The following is a 21,048-nucleotide window of genomic DNA, read 5'->3' as shown; positions in this document are numbered from 1 at the left end:
AAAAAAAAAAAAAAAAGAATTAAAATGCACAAAATAGGATTAACGTATAGGGAGAGTAGAAGAAATTACCAATAGGTTTATGTGGAATGAACATTGTCCCATGCATTTACTCAACCTTTCAAACGCAAAATCATTTTCAAATAAATGCCATTTGGAGTCTATTAAACCTAAATTCAATCTGCATTCAAGTCCTAGCTTCAAGATAGTGTCACCATAGCATGGTTAGAGAAACAATATCCTCTTTGGAAGTCTAAGGTTAAGGAACTCAAGAATAAATGTCTATGATAGCTAATTAGGTTTTTAAATTTTATTTTAGGGAAAAGTTAATGGATGCATAAGGGCATTGGTTTAGGAACTATTTTCAGAAACCTTTTATGGGAAAAGAAAAAGGAAATTGAAATTGATTTTTTTGATAAATGAGAGATAAAATTTTTTTTTTTTTTTTGTGATAAGTAATAAGATTATAGAAATTTGAAAAATTGAGCCACCCAAGTATACATGAAATATACTGAGGTAGACAATCAGTTACAAAAAATTGCATAAATCTATCAAATTAATAATAGAAAATAAAGAGAGATTCCTATTGGCTGACAACCAATCCAAAATAGTTCTAATAAAGAACAACTTAAGATCATGCATAGAACTTTCGGTGTCTTCAAAAATCCTACTATTCCTTTCCCTCCGGATGCACCACATCAAACAATGAGGGATAACCATCCAAATATGACCATTTCGATGACGACAAAAACGACCTTCCCAACAAGCTAAAAGCTCAACAACAGATTTTGGCATCACCCATGAAACTCCAAACAAAACCAAAATCATGGACCACAGATCTGAAGCAATAGGTGATCAACAAATTCACCATTGCATTGCACATACAACACCAATCTGTAATTCTTATCTTCCTCTTCCTTAAGTTGTCAATTGTCAAAATTTTACCTAAAGCTGCAGTCCTTGCAAAAAAGGCTACTCTTGGAGGGGCTTTTGATCTCCATATGATTTTCCAAGGAAAGGACTACTCATTGGCGATAGTAGCAACATCCAAAAGACGATAATAGGTAGCAACCTTAAAGCCCTTTTTCTTATCAAGTTTCCAGAACATTTTATCCTCCCCAATCCCCCTAATTCCCAAACCATAAATGATATCCATGAATGTCATCAAGGACTCCAATTCCCAGTCTTGAATGGCCCATACAATGTGTAGATCCCAGTGAAGAACCCCATTGGTGAATTGCATTAAATCCACCACACTTGCCTCCTTATTACAACAAACAAGAAATAACTCAAGATAGCAAATAGAAAGAGAGCTCTCCCCACTCCATTGCTCATTCCAAAATTTCATTAGTTCCATCTCCAACTTCATATAGAATATGGCTTGACATAGATGGCCATCCCTGTCTAATAGTTCTCCACATACCAACTCCATAAGGATCATAAACTGGATTAGAGCAACATCTCCCCCATTCACTACCATTCTTCACTTCTATCACTCATATCCATAATGTATTCTTCTCATGACCATATCGCCACAACCATTTCCCTAACAATGAGTCATTAAAAATCCTCAATCTTCTAATACCCAAACCACCTACCGAAAGAGGAGAACAAATATCTGCCCATTTAACTAGATGGCGTTTAGTCTCTTCACTCATACCACCCCATAAAAATTTTTGCGGCAGTTTTTCAATACGGCTAGCCACAACTGCTAGGATAGGAAACAAAGAAAGAAATAGGTATGCAAGCTTCATAAAGTATTCTTAATTAAATTGATTCTACCTCCCTTGGATAAATATAAACGTTTCCATCCTGCAAGTTTCTTTCTATCTTTTCTAAAATTGGATTCCAAATTGACCTATCTTTGAAGTGAGCACCCAAAGGAAGACCCAAAATATCTGTAGGTATCTTGGAATGTCTAAAGCCCCAAAATAATGGTTGAAGTCACTATTTCTCTTCTTGCTGGGTATGGTCTTAATAATGGCTGGAAATTGTAGTGACTATAAAAACAATAATTAAAGTAACGCTCAATTGAACAGTAAAGGCAAAAGCAACTTGCTGTCATGGCTAATTAGACAACGTGGCTTAAATATCCTTAACAAAGCCATAGACTAACCAAGCTTGAACCTAATTATTTGGACAGACCAATTTCTATTTCATATAAGTATATCCAAATTATTTGCAATAGCTCTGTCTCCTCCACCACCCTGTCTCTTTTTCGTGAAAGCTAAGTTTAAACACATCCCAGTGAATTGCACTCATGGGAGTTCATGTTCGTGATCTTGATTGATTTAATAATGATCATATGTCTACCTAAAAAAAATTTGAAAATTTCTGACAAACTTACCAATCATATTCAATATTTTCTGTCAGAGATACCGTTAAGTGATTTGTACTTTCCAATGCCAACAAGTAAGCTATGCCAACCTGTCAAACATGTAATTATACAGATTAACTTATTAGATTAAAAATAAAAGGTGCTACTCAAAAGCAATAAGGCATTGAAATAGCTATATAGAAAACCTTATGCAAACTAGACACAAACACAGCAAAGAAAATTAAATGTCTTAGATATTTAGCAATGGATAAATATGATAAACAAAAATGCATTAAACTTGATTACCTTAATCATAAGTCCTAATTTCCCCACCCTTTATGAAGATAAGAGAGAGCGACTTTAAATTCAGCTCAGACAATGAAAGACTATATAACTGATTGTGAACCTTTTCAATTCTACTCAGTAAATTTCTTGACTGTAAACGCACTGTAACAAAAGCATGTGAAAAGGAAAGAAACTCACAGCAGCAGAAGAGCTAAGTCCTGAACTGTCAAGACCTTCGGAACCACATATGTATCCTATGATACCCTGCAACAATTGCAACAAATGATCTAACAGATGGATTCTGAAAAACAGCACAATCTTACAATAGGTGAAACAGAAATTTACTTGCATTCAAAAATTTTCCAAGAAACCTGATTAGCAAATAGTTTAATCACATCTGCCTTGCTTCTTCAAGTGCAGAAAGTGGTTTCCTTAGAGGCTCAGATGTCAAATTCATATAGCTTTTAGTTATGCCTGAAAAGATAGCTGTGGGATAGATTTGTCCAAAGTCTCTCTTTTTTTTTCTTTTTTTTCTTTTTTTTGGCATATTGGTGTCAGGACAAAATTGGTATCATCTAAAGTTACTTCTCTGTCAGGTCTACAGTGTTGGATAAAAACTAATACTTTTTTCTTGTTTCTAGACAGTAGACAATCCCAACAGATGGAATTCAAACTTAGTAAAACTAGCAGTAGAAATAAAGGGATGGTTAAAGTAGATGGTTGATAGATATTAAAGAGTGACTATTTTTTGTATCGTGATTCAATTATAAGTAAAGATGAAAGGATTGAAAAGAATGTTTCTTGTAGAATTAAAGAAAGAGGTGCATATATGGAGCACGTTGTGATTGTAAGCTACCCATAAAACTAAAGGGAGAAATCTTCTTTTATAAGCATTAAACGTGTTTTAAAAGAGTGCAAAAAGGGTGTGGCACTTTAGTACACCAAAGGTATACATGAGAGAGAAAAAAAAAATAATCTAAAATTTAACAGCTCAACAAAATCCAACATAAAAGAAAAAGTAAGCAATTAGTAGTAGTTATCAACATCAACAACAACAAAGCCTTAGTATTAACTATGGATTCTAGACGGATTAGTTAAGATTGGCCATATGTATTCTTTTCCTCCGCATTGTTATCCATTTATAAAGTTCTAGGGAAGAAGAACTTGAAATCTAGAACTGCTAGTTCACATCCTTCAAAGTACAAGGGTTCCATTTTCACTAGATACACCACATAAGAGCCATTGGTACCACATTCCAAATCATACAATTCTTTCGTTTCCCCAACCTACCTTTCTAGCAAGCCAACAGATCTACCAAAGTATAAGGCATAACACACGATGCCAAAAAGAGAGAAGACAAATAACCACAAATTTCTCACTATAGGACAAAAAAGTAGTAAATGGTCCAGAGTCCTGCCCATATTTTTGCAGATACATCACCAGTCTACAATAATTGTGTTTCTATTTGTTATCAAATGTCATGTTTCCCAAAGCCACGATATACAGAAACACTACAACTCTTCAAGGTGATTTCACCTGCCATATAGTCTGTTGAGGAAAAAAAAAAAAAATCCTTTTCTAGTTTCCTTAAATTCACTATAGTACACCTAACATTGAACTCCTTTAAGCTAGATGCCACCCATATGAGCCTATCAGCCACTCCTAAATACAATATGTCCATGAACAACATTAGGAACTCCAATTCCCAGTCTGGAACAAACGTAGAGAACCGAGGTGTCCAAGTCCAAATAATCAGCCACCATTGCAGTTCAACTACAATATGGAGTAATTCTAAATAGGAAACTTTTAAAGGCATGTGTCCACACCATTGATCATCCCAAAAATGAATTCTTGAGCCATGTCTTACATCACACATGATAAAATTTGAGAATAAATCTGATTCACTGCTGATATACTTCCACACCCCATGCCATAAGAACCCACAACCATCTCAGAACATCAATGACCCCATTCAACCCCATACTTCCTGTCTAGTACCTTCAAGCTCCTTTACGTATCTCCATAACCATTTTCCAAGCAAGGATTGGTTAAAAAAAACAAAGCTGCCTTAACAAAATTTTGAAAACGTAAAATAAAATAATAATTAAAAAAAAAAGAGATAAATTTGGGTCAAGAGAGAAATATCAAATCTCAATTCTGAGTCTAAAGGAATTTTATTCAATGAAAAATTTTGGTTCCTTGCTCACTTTCCTCCACTTCTTCTAATAAGAGTTCTTTTGTATAGCAGCTTCCTATTGCCTTTAAACAATCTACCAATCATTGATCAGGTTCACCACATAGAAAGCACTTGAAGCCACCTCTTTGGGCTGTTTTCTAGCTCCCACATGGTTGGCATTGGGCTGGTTGGATGAGGGCACAAGAAACTTATTAATTCTTGCTGCTTTCCACATCAAGATTGCAACAAGCTTTGGTGTAGCTTTGAAATTGTTGTCCAGGCCTTGAAACATCTTGATTTTGTTGTCTCTCCAACAACAAGGCTCACTTATAAGCCTCAGAAACTTTCCAAAGCAAATGCAACCCAAGAATATCTTGAATGGTTGGCTTCAATCCACTAAGATTCCTTACACCATCTGCTCTTCATTTTCATTCAAATCAATACAAGTCATAAGTTGATAGAATTCCTTGGTATACTCTTCTACACTATCAACTTGTAGGTTGTGTAGGTTATTGTAGAAGGTTTGCATGTAACTGAAGGGAAGGATTTGTTTCTTGAGCTTGTTCTTAATCTTGCACCAATCTTAAATCTTGCTCTTGCCCCTCCTTTGACTATTCATTTGCAATCACTCCCACCATACAAAGGCTCTTTCTTTAAGTCAAATCAATAACAATTTCACCTTCCTTTCTTCATAAACTTCAAACTAATCAACCACCCTTTCGAGTGTATTTAACCAATCAACAAGCTCATCAAGATTAATACTTCCTTGAAATTTTAGAAGTTCAACCTTGATGTTGTTCTCACACTTGTGCTCATACCTCCCAATAGGCCTTTCCCTTTTAGGAAATCCAAAAGGATTCTCAAATTTTTGAGCATTATTGGCTTCATCACTCCTCACACTAGGAGGATGCAACCATTGTACCATCTCAGTCAAGGCAAAAATCTGCCTCCTCAATTGCTCAATATCATATACGTAAGGATGATGTTGTTGGTCATCATTTTGTTCGATGTGAGCAGGAAAATCTGCTCATGGTCAGGATTCACTCCATTACTTCATCCCCTATTCCATTCAGATCTTACGCATTGTTCCATGATAATGAACTAGTGCTTAGATTTCTTATGGAAGAATTTCAAGAACTGAAGTAGAGGTGAAGAGCAGCCAAATCCGAATAAACCATGTCAAATTATTCAAGGATAAACCAAACTATAAAGCTCTTTGATGTGCTTGGGCAAGACAAAACTAGATCAGATTTTCTTAAAGGGAATTCTAAGATACTCGGACAAGAGCAAGGAAAGTCAGATCAAAAAATCTTTAGGCCGGGGGAATTCTGAAGAATATCCGGCAGATTGAACAGTCACGGAAGGAAGATTGAAGCCTAAGCTATGATACTAAAATGATGCAAAACAAAATTTGAAACTCCAAAGAAAAAGAGAGAAAATTGGGTTGAGAGAGAAAGTGGAGGCAAAATGAGAGAGAATTCTCAAATATCAATTCTGATTTCCCATAAGGCATTCATGGCCATATCATCACCATTGCCATGTTGAAATACCCTACATCAGGCCTAACCCCGCAAAACCTATTTTATATTGGATTACATACCTCATCCCAATTCACCAAATGAAATTCGGAATCCTCCCCAACACTGTTCCATAGGAAATTTCTTCATAACTTCTCTAAACATGTATCCACTGACACTACATAGGTCATCGAGACCTGAATTATGTTAGCAAACTTGATAGGGAGCTTTTGATTAGTGTCATTCTTCCTGTTTGTTAAAAAAATGTAAACATACTGTACAACAGAACAAATAATACCAAACACATTTCTAACCTGGGTAATCTTGTTTCCTCTACTGGTTAGTGCATATAGGGCCCCCCTAGCATAATTTCCCCAATTACATTCTTCTTGTAATTTGGCTGAATCATCTGCAACGATCTCACCCTTCTTCCCAGCGCTGTGTCTTGGGTGCTGTGTTTCATCAACTCTACAAGGATGATACCCCAAAAAAAAAAAAAAAAATCAGATTGTGGCCACATTATAATAATGTAATTAATGGAAAAAATACAAATTGTCACAATCATCCAGCCTAATCTGCCAAAGAAGAGGTGGTGTCACGAAAATGGGAATTACCAAGCCAAATAACAGGGATAACTATCAATTACGTTATATGAATTTCAGAATATCAACAAGTAAAATGACAAAAAATTGACGTTCTTTTCTCTTTTTATTTATAAGTGACAGGCAATGACATTCTATTAGACTTACGATTGTTATTTTATGTTAGAGTAGAGGCATGCCTGTAATCTTGCCATGTCATTCTAATAGAAAAATTTGCTAAGGTGAGGGACTAATTAATTAAGCTCTAAACCCTCTCTCTCTCTCTCTCTCTCTCTCTCTCTCTCTCTCTCTCTCTCTCTCTCTCTCTTATTTTATTCTTTTGTTCCTCTTTCTTCTTTGTGAACCCTAATCTTTCATATTTTACAACTCAACTTGGTATCAGATAGTACCAATCCAACTGTTGAAAACACGTTATAGCAATCTCGAGATCAACTTTAGTTGGCAGAGGTGTGCTGATATAAGCATCCGTACAATGAGTCTATGACATAAGCATTGATGTCAGCATCCACACAATCACCCAAATCTAACAACCATGTCACCTGAGTCACCGGCCTCCCTTGATAATTTTAGTGATTTTTTTTTACCAAAATTTTTTATGCCAATCTAATGTGAGTTTTTAATTTTTCAATGTTTTTTTTTTTTCCTTATTTCTGTCACTGATTTTCCAATTTGCTTTTTTTGAGATTTCCGACCGTTTGTCAACTGGGTTTCTCTCTATAGGAGCCAAATAGGCTATAGAAGGGGCCAAATGATGTTGGTTTATTAATTTGTAGTGGGTTTTAGTGGTTTTTTTGTGTTTTTGAGTGGTTTAGCTTCCGAGAACTTAAAGTTCTAAATTTTAGCAATTTTGATTTTTAAGGTGAATGGTCGCTCATTGGTTGAATCTGATTATTGCTAAGGTTTGGTTTGGTGTGCCTTACTACATATTAATTCATTGGCTTAGGCTATTATTATAGAATGGGTTGTTTGGGTTCCATATGAATAAAGAAAAATCCGTTGTCATGCCTGAGTATAAAACATCACTAATTAAAGTTGATGATATACCTAAATTCATTACCTTGAGGAAGCTGAATGGCTTAAATTATTTTGCTTAGGTACTTTCTGTGAAATCTTTTCTATGTGGGAAAAATAAATTAAAAAATTTTGACAATAAACCTTCTAATATTGGGGCTTCAAATTATAAGGATTGGATGAGTGGGGATTCTATTGTTATGTGATGGCTCTAGCATATAATTTGCAACCCCGCAAAATATCTGCTACTCTTCTAAGAAGATTCAGAACTATATTGAATAATCTATTTTGCATCAAAGTAATGTTTCTCAAGTTTATGAGATTTATAAGAGAATTTTCACTACGAAGCAGTCTGGGCTGTCTAAGTACTTAGTTTTTTTTGATAGGTAATAAAAGTTTTATTGATAAGAAAAGTGCAATGTGTCTACGATAGTAAACTCACTGCACTTGCAGCAATTACAAACAAATCAGGGAACAGAGCTAACATAAATAAGGAAATCAGACCTGGAAAAACAATGTGTAAAACCCCAAATATGAGACCACCCAAACAAAATCCTAGCTAGCAAAGACTTCAACAAATCTACCGGTCTCTCAATATCCTCAAATGTTCGGGCACTGTGTTCCTTACAGATTAAACACATAAGACATGCTAGTACCATGTTCCAAACATTTGAAGAAAAAGTCTCCAACCAAATCCTCCATGCAAATAGGAGAGAGACAACTATATTCAGCATCATTCACTAAACTCCAAACATAAGAAAGACTTCACAAAGCATGAGCAAACTTACAATGAAGCAAAAGATGTTCCACAGTTTCCTCATCACAACAACATAGGCAACACCAATAAACAACACCAATTAACAAGAGGCAAGTTCTTCTTAACAAGGTTATCTATTGTAAGAATCCCACCCCTGTCAGTTGTCCATAAAAAGACACCCTTTTAGGTATCTTAACACACCAAATTCTCTGCCAAGGGAAAGAAACAGAAGGGACTTCCAATAATGAATTATAAAAAGAGCACATATTAAAAACACCACTACAAGTCAATTGCCAAATTAGGTTATCATCACTCTCCCCCCTTGGTAGTTTGGAGGAAATATGCTCAAAGAAAGAGTAAAATCTCATAAAATCTCTCCAACTCCCAGTCATTAAAGTTACGACAGAAAAGTAAGTTCCAGCTCCTACCTCCCCCATCTAGTGCAGTAAAAACCAGATCAAAGATCAAAGCTTCTTGAGCCACAGCACAAGCAAACAAATCCATATACAAACCTTTCAAAGAAATAGGACCGCTCCAAAGGTTGTACCAGAATCAAATGCAAAGACCCTCTCCCGCTGCATACACCACATGAACAAAGAAATTCAAAGCACCTTTCCTAATGTTCTTCCACATCCCACAGCCATGTATCCCTCTAACAACTCTAGTGCACCAACCTCCACTAGCCTCCCCATATTTGGTGGCTATAACCTTACGCCATAAATGGGTGACTTCATTCTCAAAACGCCATAGCCACTTCCCAAGCAAAGCTTAGTTAAACACCCCAATCCTCCAAATCCCCAAACCACCTGCCTCCACTAGCTAAGTGCTATAGTACTCTTAAAAATTTGTGGGATCTATTATTGCAGTACCAACCTTTTACTACTGATTTAGAGAGACATAAGCATCACTGGGAGGAATTTATGCTTGCTTCTTTGCTCTTTGGTTTAGACTATGACTTACGTGGGTTCAAAGATCAGATGCTTGTTAGTGAGACCTTACCTACAACAACTAATGCTTATTCTCGACTATTGAGCTCAACGTTGGGACAAAAATCCATTTTGACTCCTTAGAGTCTCCTGCTTTAGTTTCAAATAGTGGAGGACATGGTAGTCCTCGTGGTGGTAGTTGTGGAGGCTGTGGTTTTTGTTGTAAAGGTCATACTGATGGACAAGGTGACAAAACTGTGATCTTTATGGTAACACCAATTATACCTAGTCTTATTGTTTGGGTGAAATATGACAAACCAAATTCTATGAATTAAGTTGATTATGGTACTACACAGCCACAACTTACTTCTTCTCGATTTGGGAATGCAACTTCTAATTCTAGCTCTTCTAATGCACTCACTATTTATCTAAGCATGCTTTTTCAGCCATTGCACACTGCACTTTCCTCTTCTTTCATTGCAACATTAGCTAAATCATGTAATATTGCATGCATGGCTCCTCCCCATCCTCAGTCATTAACTTCGGCACTCATAAACGTATATCTTGTATATTATCTCTCCTCTTTTTGCATCATGTTAAGCACCATACTGTTTTATCTAATGGTTCTTCTTGGCTTGTCCTTGGAAATGTGTTCTTCATCCCAATAAGCCATCCTCATGTTTAATATAATTTTTTTTTTGTTAGTTAATTGACCATGGCCTAGGAAACACAGACACACCAACTGGGAGACACGTCTGTGTCGGACATGGATACCGTACATGTTTAGAGAAAAAATACTTTTTAATAGGGACACAATCCAAACACATCTAGGCTAAAAGAAAGAGAAAGGAAAATGAGGATGGCTTACACCTGGTAGGATCTCCACTGTCGATCTCATTTTTAGTCAAGAGCCCTTTTCTCTTTTGAGATTTCAAGCCCTAGTTCACTCTCTCTCTCTCTCTCTCTCTCTCTCTCTCTCTCGTGGCTACACCCACCACTGCCCTCCTTAGATTGGTGACCAGTGAGTCACATCTCAGCCATTCTGACCAGCAACCGTCGACCTGCCACACCCACAGTTAGTTTCTTACACACTCACACTCTCTGACTCAATCTCAACTGCATTGATGGTAATTAGCGTGCTCTTGGCTCATCAACATTGATCTCAGCTCGTTGAAGTTGATATCTTCCAATTATGACAGTCCTTTCTTTTGGCACATCAACAATGTCACGTAATCATGTCTCGTGTTGTTTTGTGTCTTATATTGTGTTTGTGCCAATGCTTTCTAGACCATATCCTTGCACTATTATATGACCTTCAATCCTAATTCGTGTGTTTTCCAGAACCTTAAGACCAAGAATATGATTGCTTTGAGAAATGAGGACAAACTATATTATCAAGATTCTAATGACTCACCTCTGAGTGCTACTATGCCTCGTCTTCTTAGCTCTCAGCTCTGAGTGCTACTATGTCCCCTCTTCAATGGCGTGTTCCTTTGGGTCACCTCTTTTGTCAAACTCAAGTTTGCCATTCCTACATTGAGTCATGTGCCTAGTCTAGAATGTGAAGAATGTCAATAAGATAGCATCATCATGGGTCATTTTTCAAGTAGTAATCATAGTCATTAGTCTAAGTTCTCTATGTAGTCCAAACAAACGTATAGGGTCCTTCTAGCATTTCTATTTTGAGTGAATTTCTTTATTATGTCATATTTTTTAACAATTTATTCTTGAATGACGATGTTGTTTTTTTATGAAAGGGAGGTCTGAACTGCCCATATTTTCTACATTCTATATTGAAAATCTTTGTTTAATTTAATAAGCTCATTAAGATTTTTCAATCCAATAATGCATTAGAATATATGCTATTTGTTATGCATTTCTGCTATGCTGATCAAGGTATTATTTATTAGACTAGCTATACTCACACCTCTTAACAAAGTGGTGTTGCTAAGTGAAACATCTTCATTTACTAGACATTGCTCGTAAGTTGTTATTCCCAATGCAGGTACCTTTCGGGGTGATTTCTTTCTCATTAATTGTATGCCTTTCATCTCTTGAATCATATGTCTTTGTTTTATTTTTTTTATATCCTAATCGTTCACCTTTTCTGCTTACTCCTCATGTGTTTGGTTACTTTGCCCTTTTTCATGCCTTTGATCCTAGTTGAGACAAACTATCTCCCCAAGTTTATAAGTGTGTTTTCCTTGGGTACTCTCATACTCATAAAGGCTACAATAGTCTTGAGTCCCGCAAATATTTCGTTAGTTTTGTTGTTGCCTTTTTTTAGTCCATCCTATTCCTTACCACGCCTAGTTAGTGTTTGTCTTTGATCTCATCTCTAGTCATAAGGAGGAATGTCCTACTTTTCTGATAACTTTTCCTTCTGCTCTAGTTCCAATAACTTTGACTTCACAACTAAAACCTCTCTTGCAGGTTTATCATCAATCTCAAGATAGTTTCATTGTTTCTTATAGCCCCAATGCTATATCTTCTTCATTTGAGGCTTTTGTTCGGTAATCCTCTTTTCCATGCACTAATGATTTACCTATTACTTTACAGAGAGGTATACATACTTGGACTTAACCCAAATTTCTCTCTTTTTGTCATGTAATCGTGTTTCACCTTGTTTGCATTCCTTTTCTTGTACCGTATCTTGTATCTCTATTCCCTCATCTTATAAGCAGACTTCTTCCTTGTCTAGATGGAAATATTCTATAGATGAAGAAATAAGTGCTCTTTACAAGAATTAGAAAAAGTACAACTCTGCGTGGGATTCTCTCTAGATTCGAGGAGATGTCAGAGCTAAGAATTAATTTAGGTAAGTCTAAATTGGTTCCAGTCGGGGATGTGCCTAATCTTCATGAGTTAATGGATATTTTGGGCTGTAGGGAATCTGCTCTTCCGTTGAAATATTTAGGTCTCCCATTGGGTGCTTCTTTTAAAAATAAGACTATTTGGAATCCTATCTTGGAGAAGATGGAGTGAAGGTTAGTTGGTTGGAAGAAGTTGTATTTATCCAAGGGGGTAAAGTTACCCTTATTAAGAGTACTCTTTCTAGCTTACCTACGTATTTCCTTTCTCATCTCCCTATTCCAATTAAGGTGGCAAAGAGGATGGAGAAGTTACAAAGAGATTTTCTTTGGACTGGTATTGGGGATGATCGTAAAATTCATTTAGTAAATTGGTCTAAGGTTTGCAGGCCAGTGAAGAATGGAGGGTTAGGCATTCGATGCTTAAGAAAGTTTAATTTTGCCTTATTAGCCAAATGGTTGTGGTGTTATGGTTGGGAGAATGATTCCCTTTGGAGAAGGGTCATTGGGGCGAAGCATGGGAATGAGTGGGGTGGTTGGTGCACAAAATCTATGTCGGGAGCTTATGGTGTTTGTTTGTGGAAGTGCATTAGAAGTGGCTGGTTGAATTTTTCCAAGTGCCTTCGGTATGATGCGGGTGATGGTACTCGTTTGAAGTTTTGGGATAATGTGTGGTGTAGGGATCGTCCTCTTAAGGAGGAGTTTCCAGATTTATATAATATTAGTAGGACAAGGGAGGCTTCGGTCTCTGAGGTTATGTGCTACTCAAATGGAAGAGTTTCTTGACATTTAGTTTCGTTGCTTAGTGAACGATCAAGAGTCACTTTCCTTGGATTCGTTTTTGGTCTTGATCTATTCCACAAAGGTCCAGGGTGTTGGTGCTGACAAACTTTGTTGGAAGCTAGCCTGAAGTCGAGGTTTCAAGGTGAGTGGGTATTATCATTCTCTATCCCCATCTACTATCATTCCCTTCCCTTGGAAAATGGTGTGGAAATCAAATGTTCCTCCTCGGGTTGCTTTTTTCTCTTGGACTGTGGCTTTAGGCAAAATTTTATCTATAGATAATCTTCGGAAGAGGCACTTTGTTGTTATTGAGTGGTGTTTTATTGGCAAAGGGTGTGGAGAATCTATAAATCATCTCCTACTTCATTGTCCTATTGCATTTGAGATGTGGAGTATGATCTTCTGCTTGTTTGGTCTTTGTTGGGTGATGTCATAAAGGGTAGCAGATTTGTTGGATTGTTGGTCTTGCAACTTCAGGCGACATTGTAATATAGTTATTTGGAGGACTGTGTCGCACTGTTTGATGTGGTGTATCTAGCGGGAACGGAATTCGAGAAGCTTTAAGGATCGCAAACGGTCCATTCTTGAGTTTGAGTCTTTTTTCTTTTCTACTCTTCTCAAATGGTGTTTGGTTTTACCTTCTTTCTCTTGTATTTCCCTTTCTGGGTTTTTGATCATTGTACTTTGATTTCTGATGTTTTTGCCTCTTTCATATATTTCCTATGTACAGGGCTGTGTTCTTTCAATAAACTTTTAAGTTACTTATCAAAAGAAGAAAAAAAACAAGAATTAGAAAAAGAAGCTTACTTCCTCCTAGAAAATATAAGGTAGGTTTGCAATATTAAGTACCTTCTTGATGGTTTTCTTGAGCAGCATAAGCTGCAATTGCTACCAAAGGGTACACACAAACATATGGTGTTAACTATTGAGATCAAATACCTATCTTGTGTCACATCTTAATTCTGTTCAAATCTTGCACTCTGCTGCAGTTAGTTGTACTCAATTCAATTGCAGAAGGCCTTGTAGGGCTTGAAGCAATCTCCTCATGCATGGTTTTATTGATTTAGTTCTATTGTACTTGGGCTTGGTTTCCAACGTTCATTCTATCTTTGTTCATCATTCTTCCACTAGCACTATTGTTCTGATTGTTTATGTGGATGATATTATTATCTCTAAAAGTGAAAAAAAAAAAAAATTATTATTATTATCTCTAAAAGTGACTCCACTGGTCTTGCTCATTTGAAAAGATATTTGGGTCAGCAGTTCCATACCAAGGACCTTAGTTCTCTTAGTTATTTTATTGGGATTGAAGTTGCTTGTTTTCTCAGGTATTTTTTGTCCAATGGATATACATTCTAGATCTTCTATCTGTAAGTAGTTTCTTGGGTGCTCAACCTTCTGATACTCCTATGGACTTTACTAATAAACTTGATGGTGAGTAAGACGAATTGTTTACTGATGCTGACTGACTTCAACGATTTTTTGTGAAGTTAAATTACCTTATTGTGACTTGTTCTGACATTACTTATGTAGTTATTGTGGTTAGTCAGCATATGCATGCTCCATGTCAGCCTCACTAGGAAACTATTTGCCATGTTTTGCGCTACCTAAAGGGTGCACCTGTACAAGGACTGTTGTACAAGCCCTCTACTTCTTTGTTTAAAATAAAAAGATAAAAAAAATAAAAATTTAGTGATGCTAACTGAAATAGCAGTCGTTCTGATCAGTGGTCCACTTCTAAACAAAGGTAATCATGTTACCTGGCACGCTAAAAATTAGTATGTTGTTTCTTGTTTTAGTGTTAAAGCTAAATATCCAATACTGGCTCATTCTGCTTCCTAAATGTTATGGATTTACTCTCTCCTTCATGACTTGGTTAATTATGTCTCTACCACTCCAATGCAAATGTATTATGACAATCAAGATGCTATCTTTATTGCTAAAATCTTGTTTTCCATGAGCTTGCCAAAGATACAGAGGTGGACCATCATTTTATTCAGGATTTGTATATGCAGTAACAGATTGTAGTTCCTATTTTTGCTCAGATGATCAATTGGAATATTTTCATGAAGGAGTTTAGTCGTATCTCATACTTTTATACTACTATTTAAGAGGCTTCTCCTATTTGGGATGGACATTGCGTTAGTTCAAAAATAACCATACTCTCCTAGGTTAACGTAGAGACAAAACTAAAGGGTAATTTGCTAAAAATACATCTCTAACTCCTAAAACATTGTCTACAAAATAGGACCACTCTATATTCAAAGATTTGAACCACTCCAACTCCCATATTCCTTCAATCACTAACCCACGTTTTCTTTTCTTTTTCAAACCTTTATCTAGTCTTAACCATTTTTTGAATTTGTGGTTTCCTTACTCCTAAGTGCTAACTCAGGTTTTTTGGTTTTTTGGTGGGTTTTCTTTTTTTTTTCAATTCTCTTCTTCTTTATTTTGAACTAAATAAAATAAAATAAATAAATAACTTTTACCATAAAAAAACTTCTTCTCCATAAATTTAGGTACTACCATATATCTTTATCTTTTTCTAAACTACAACCCAGTTGCAAAAAAATAAATAAATGTCTTCTCTTCCCCTCCCTCTGTTTCTGTTTGAGGCATAAATGGAGGTAATTTTCTTATTACTCAATCTTTTTTATGTTTTCTTCCTCATATGTTTGTATGTTTGTCTTTATTTTACACAAGTTTATAGTTTTGAAAATACTTTCCTTATCTCTCTTTAGGTGTTCAAACTTTTCTACACTAGAATTGGTGTATGTTTCAAACGGTCATTTTGTATGCAGAAATACAAAGAAAGAGCAATCAACGTAACATAGAAATACAAATAATTTTTTAATTTAAAAGAGCCTCTAAACACACGCGTAGCACGTTCAGAGGCTAGTTTCAATGACTATCTTTCAAGCCAGACATGCTTGATCAATATGCTCCAGATTAAGGGAGAGCAATGTAGTTACTCTCGTTATTTTATGTTAGCTTAGGGGAATTCCAATAAGCTTGTCATATCACTCTAATATAAATGTGGTAAGATGAGGAACTAATTGATTAAGCCCTAAACCTTTTTCTTTACTCTCTCTCTCTCTCTCTCTCAACCCTAATGTTACATATTTTACAACTCAACTCATTCAAAACCCCATAATGCAGAAGTCAATCTTAAAGATTTCCAAAGCCAACATGAAGTTCACTAATGTAGAAGAACTTGATTCTAAATATCGGAAAAGGTCCACTAATCTTGTTTTAGTGTATTTAGATTTATATTTTAAAAAATGGAAAGTTTCTTTTTAGGGGTATTTAAGTAAGCATATAAATTATATTGTTTAGTCTTGAACTTCGTAGTTGTTTGATTATAAGTCTAGTTTGGCTTATTCTTATTGATGTTTACTTTGAGTCATCTAAAAAATTAAGGAGTCTTTTACCATTTCTAACTAGGACTTCTTAGTTTTCCACACTGTATTAGGAGTTTATTTCTATATAAGGAAGATTTTAAATAAAATTACAGAGAGACCTCTGCTTAAGAAAAATTTCAGCCTATTATACGCTATTGAAATCCTTCTACAAGACTCCAAGGAGGCCTTGGTGAGATTTCAAGGATCCTCCTCCTCCTCCTCCTCCTCCTACTTTTCTTTAATTTAGAGCTACAAACAGCCCCTTACCAGTTTCTTGTCAAGCTTAAATTGATTCTAATGGTCCTATTTTACAAACCTTAACATAGCCCACTACCAAATAGCATTAAAAACACTCCTCAAAGATATCAAATTTACTGTTCAAGATGATGTCCATTAATGTTGCTGGAAAGTCATCCTACATTGCATTAGAAGAAGCAAACACTAATGTGCATCAACCATAATTTTCTTCCTAAATATGTGCCTATCTTGTTTGAATGGTCAATGTCACCATTTGCATGAGCTTCTTTTGTTTGAATTTAATGGAAAATTGCAATAAATAAATGATTGTAATATGAAATTATGAGGCTTGGAATATTGGAACATAATAAAAAAAAGAAATAGAAAAATTCAGAGATGATTATAAGAATAATCCCCGCACCTGAACCTAACTTCTCCTTTAAACTGTCCTGAACGCAGTACAACCTACAACAGTCAAAGCAGAACCACATGTAACTTATCAGAAGTATAAATTTACTTGTATATGTTACTGCTTAAGTCAGTTATTTTCCCTAGAATTTCATTCAACAAAAGAGAACAAAAAGTGTGGTGACAAGCTTGAGGCTTGTAGGAAATTTGGATTATCCACACATAATAAATGAGCCTATTCTACTTTGCACAAACTCCATGCAAATCTTAGTTTCTTTTTCTTTCTTTGTTGGCACTTAATGAGGCTTAATTTTCTTAATACTATCTATAAAATGTTTTGGAGCTTCATGGGACAGGCCGGTAGAGTACCATCAAATCCACAAATTAAGCAAGTAGAGAGCAAATTTTTTTTTTTTTTTTTTTTGATAGGTAGGTAGAGAGCAGATTTTTTCCCCTTACCATGCAGCTAAATATTGAAATGCAAAGATTTATTGGCAAGCCAGTGGTGTAAATTTTGTTTGGTAAGAACTCAAATCCAAAAAATACCCAACAAATAAGCCACCTGAATTCCATAATACTACAAGTAGTAAATACACTCGGTCCACCCTTGTTATCCTCCCACTATAGAAGCTCTAAAAGGCACAACTAAAGATTACAAAAGAAAATTCAGGTAATCTAAAAAAAGCACACCTGTCCCAGTGCCTTGTTGGTACTCAAGATCTGATTGAGTATTGAAAGAAAATTTTTTGAACATTCAATAGATCACAGGGCTGAAATTACAAGACCAGATTCACAAACTTCAGCAAGAACAAGATTCTCTTTTGAGACAAATAGAGCAGTTCTTGATAAGTGGTGAAACTGCACAGGATAAATGAGATTGGTCTTAAAACGTAGTGCCATCAGCCTCCAGTTCTCCAATAGAATTCACTCTTTTGTGCAGGTTTTCCCATCTAGGGAAGAATTTAGTTATCACCTTCTTTAAACAACATTGCCCTTGATTTTTGACACCCAGAAATCTCCTCTATCTAGAACAACCTCTCTAACTTTGATTTAAGGTCTACCCTCCGACACCACCCCTCCTAAGATAAAACCACTTCCCTCTATGGATAGCAAATTCCTCTTTTATCAAAAATTTCAGTAAAAACCCTGTTCATTCCAAGACTTCAAATTTTCTTCTAAAGCTTTTAACTTCCTGACTAACAGATAAATGAGAAGGACTTGAACCATTCATGTACTCTTTTCACAAATCCCTCCCCTTTTAGCCAAAAATTTTCATATTTTTTCAATACCTATAAAGCCTCTGCTTGTGACCATCCCTCTATAAGACTAAGTGGTTATTGGAAGGAAGGCTTGGTATTTACGCTAGTTGATTGATTATGATGATGACTCATAGTGACAGCTATATTTCATATAAATAAAACAATATGTGGACATTTCCAAATACTCCTCGCCTAATTGTTAACCTTACCAGTAAAAAGATTATCTTGTTCTTACCTGAGTGTCACCAGAAGGAACGAACCCTAAAAGTATTCCTTTATCAATTGTCATGGCCAAAACAGCCCCACCCTGTACGCATAGGCAAAACACAAAGAAAGCAAATAATAAAAAAAAATGCAACAGTAAAACCATTTTTATTAGCTCTGATTGCAAATCCTAAAGTGTATACACTACAGAAACAAGGGTTTGAATCTATACTAAACTTATATCAAGTACTTAGTTCACTATCATAAATTATCAAAGTCAACCTGATGATCGATATGAGCTCCCAATGGACAAATCCGATAAGGAGAGATAGCAATTTGAACTTCTTCAACACCTCTCCCAGACATTTCTGAAACTATCTTTCTAATTGCATTTAACTGCAGCAAATAGAAGCAATTATATCCTTAGCATAAACATTATCATTCAAATAAGTATATAGATATAGATATATAAATCAATAAGTCTAGTAGAACAAAAAATTTCACAATTTTTTCACAATCGTTGAGGTGGCAAGTTGTGATTAGTGTACAGTAAAAGTTGTGCCATTGGTGAGTTTATTTCAAAGTGCCATTGCACCAATCATAACTAGCCACCTTAGCAAATTGTGAAAAGTATTGAAATTTTTTGTAGCTCTAGCATTGCTTATATAATTTAAACCCCAATGCATTTGGCAAGCCTAGAAAAGTTAGCTTTTTTTTTTTTGGCCTTTCCACATCAAAAAGAAAAGAGTAGTTGTGAAAAGTATTGAAATTTTTTGTATCTCTAGCATTGCTTATAATTTAAACCCCAATGCATTTGGCAAACCCAGAAAAGTTAGCCTCCTTTTTTTTTGCCTTTCCGCATCAAAAAAAAAAGAGTACTTTTACAGGCACAATATTTTCATAACAATTTCACAACAAATTGTTACTGGTTTTTATCTAAACCTACCACTATCATCACATTTTTACCTACCATTATCCGCTTGCCATTTAAGATTTGTCATGAAAATATTGTATCCTAACTTTACTCAAAAGAAAACTTTTTCTCCTCCTTTTTTTTACCGTACTTTCAACAAACAGCAAATAAGCATTTCAGCAAAGCTGTTTCTCAAAAAAAAAAAAAAAAAAAAAAAAAGGCATTTCAGCAAAGCTTTTATGGCACCATTTGATTAACTTTTTAAAAGCACTCAAGATCCAATAACAACGCAATGCTTGGTTGCAAAGTGCAACAAAATTACAGTCACACCAGCATGAATATTCGAGCTAGTAGAAAAAAGTACCATCAAACCAAAAAATGCACCATCCAAAACAAAACAAAAAAAAAACAAAAAAAACAAAAACTTTACCAAAAGCAACGAATACCCAGATCAAATACTCACAGATCAGAGCAAAACAAACTAAACCCATTAAAGAAAAGAGAATTTAAGAGTGAACAGTGAAAACCCAACAGCAATGTGGGACCAACCATGAAGCTATGAAATGCAGGTATTACCTCTTCTGGAGTTGGCCATGAAACCTCACCCATTTTTTCCCACAATGATCTCTTCTTGCAAATGACTATCAGATCGGATCTGGTATTGGAGCCTAATGCAAAAGAAGAAAGTGTCTTTTATTGGGCAGAGAGACAGAACAAAAGAGCAAGATATAAGGTTGGGGTGGTTAGTGTAGCGGCAAAATCGGTTAACAGTTAAAACATCAAATAGTTTGTGGAGAAAAAGAAATTTACTTTTTCTTTTTCTTTTTTTTTTAGAATGTGGAGAAATTTACTTAGATAGTAGTATTTTGAGTCCCAACAGTATCGATTTGGGGACCCGTGATTTTCTCACCCCAGCCTGTGGACAAATAGCTCCCCCCCATTACTTTTTGTGGGTTTTTGTTTTACTTTTTATTTACTTTTGATTTTATCCCCCAAAGATAATAGACGAGGACAGGATACCAAAAGAGCACCATAAAAATAGACTATCAATCAGCTAAAGAACTCGAGTGGATTTGGCCTCTGAAATAGACTACGAAAGTATCAAAGCAGGAGGCTACATTATCTGGCTAGCTCATATGTGTCCTTGTTTCTTTGACTTGGGAATTAGAATGGCCCAACTAAACGAAACATAACTTGAATCCAAATTTTAGTTTATTATCGTTATATCTTTATTTTGAGGAGCCATTATCGTTATAACTTGAATCCAAGTTCTAGTTTGTTATCGTTATGGGTGAAGTAATTCTAGTAATACATATAAAAAAATAAAAATCATAATTTTTGTTATAATTATCGTACGTGACATATTATGACTAATCGGTTATTACTTTTATATGGACTTATTATTTTTTCTCCATCACTTAGTCTGTCGTGCAGATTAAAGATAT

At 35.5% G+C, this 21,048-nt stretch overlaps 1 protein-coding gene across 1 annotated transcript in view; it reads right to left on the bottom strand.

Annotated features, from left to right (window-relative positions):
- Positions 1-20,371, bottom strand: part of LOC112038594 (galacturonokinase) — a 28,743-nt gene extending 8,372 nt beyond the window's left edge. Inside the window, exons 1-8 of the mRNA XM_065768019.1 lie at positions 20,180-20,371; positions 18,973-19,086; positions 18,722-18,793; positions 17,241-17,284; positions 6,607-6,760; positions 2,798-2,863; positions 2,344-2,424; positions 1,070-1,261 (exon numbers count right to left, since the gene is read on the bottom strand). Coding sequence (XP_065624091.1) covers positions 1,070-1,261; positions 2,344-2,424; positions 2,798-2,863; positions 6,607-6,760; positions 17,241-17,284; positions 18,722-18,793; positions 18,973-19,086; positions 20,180-20,212 — 756 coding nt within the window. The 5' untranslated portion in view covers positions 20,213-20,371. The remainder of the gene's footprint in view (positions 1-1,069; positions 1,262-2,343; positions 2,425-2,797; positions 2,864-6,606; positions 6,761-17,240; positions 17,285-18,721; positions 18,794-18,972; positions 19,087-20,179) is intronic.
- Positions 20,372-21,048: the final 677 nt, after the last annotated feature.

The sequence above is a fragment of the Quercus suber genome, unplaced genomic scaffold (genome assembly GCF_002906115.3).
Source record: "Quercus suber isolate HL8 unplaced genomic scaffold, Cork oak 2.0 scaffold_878, whole genome shotgun sequence".
Classification (NCBI taxonomy): domain Eukaryota; kingdom Viridiplantae; phylum Streptophyta; class Magnoliopsida; order Fagales; family Fagaceae; genus Quercus; species Quercus suber.
This window is presented reverse-complemented; position numbering and strand designations above follow the sequence as displayed.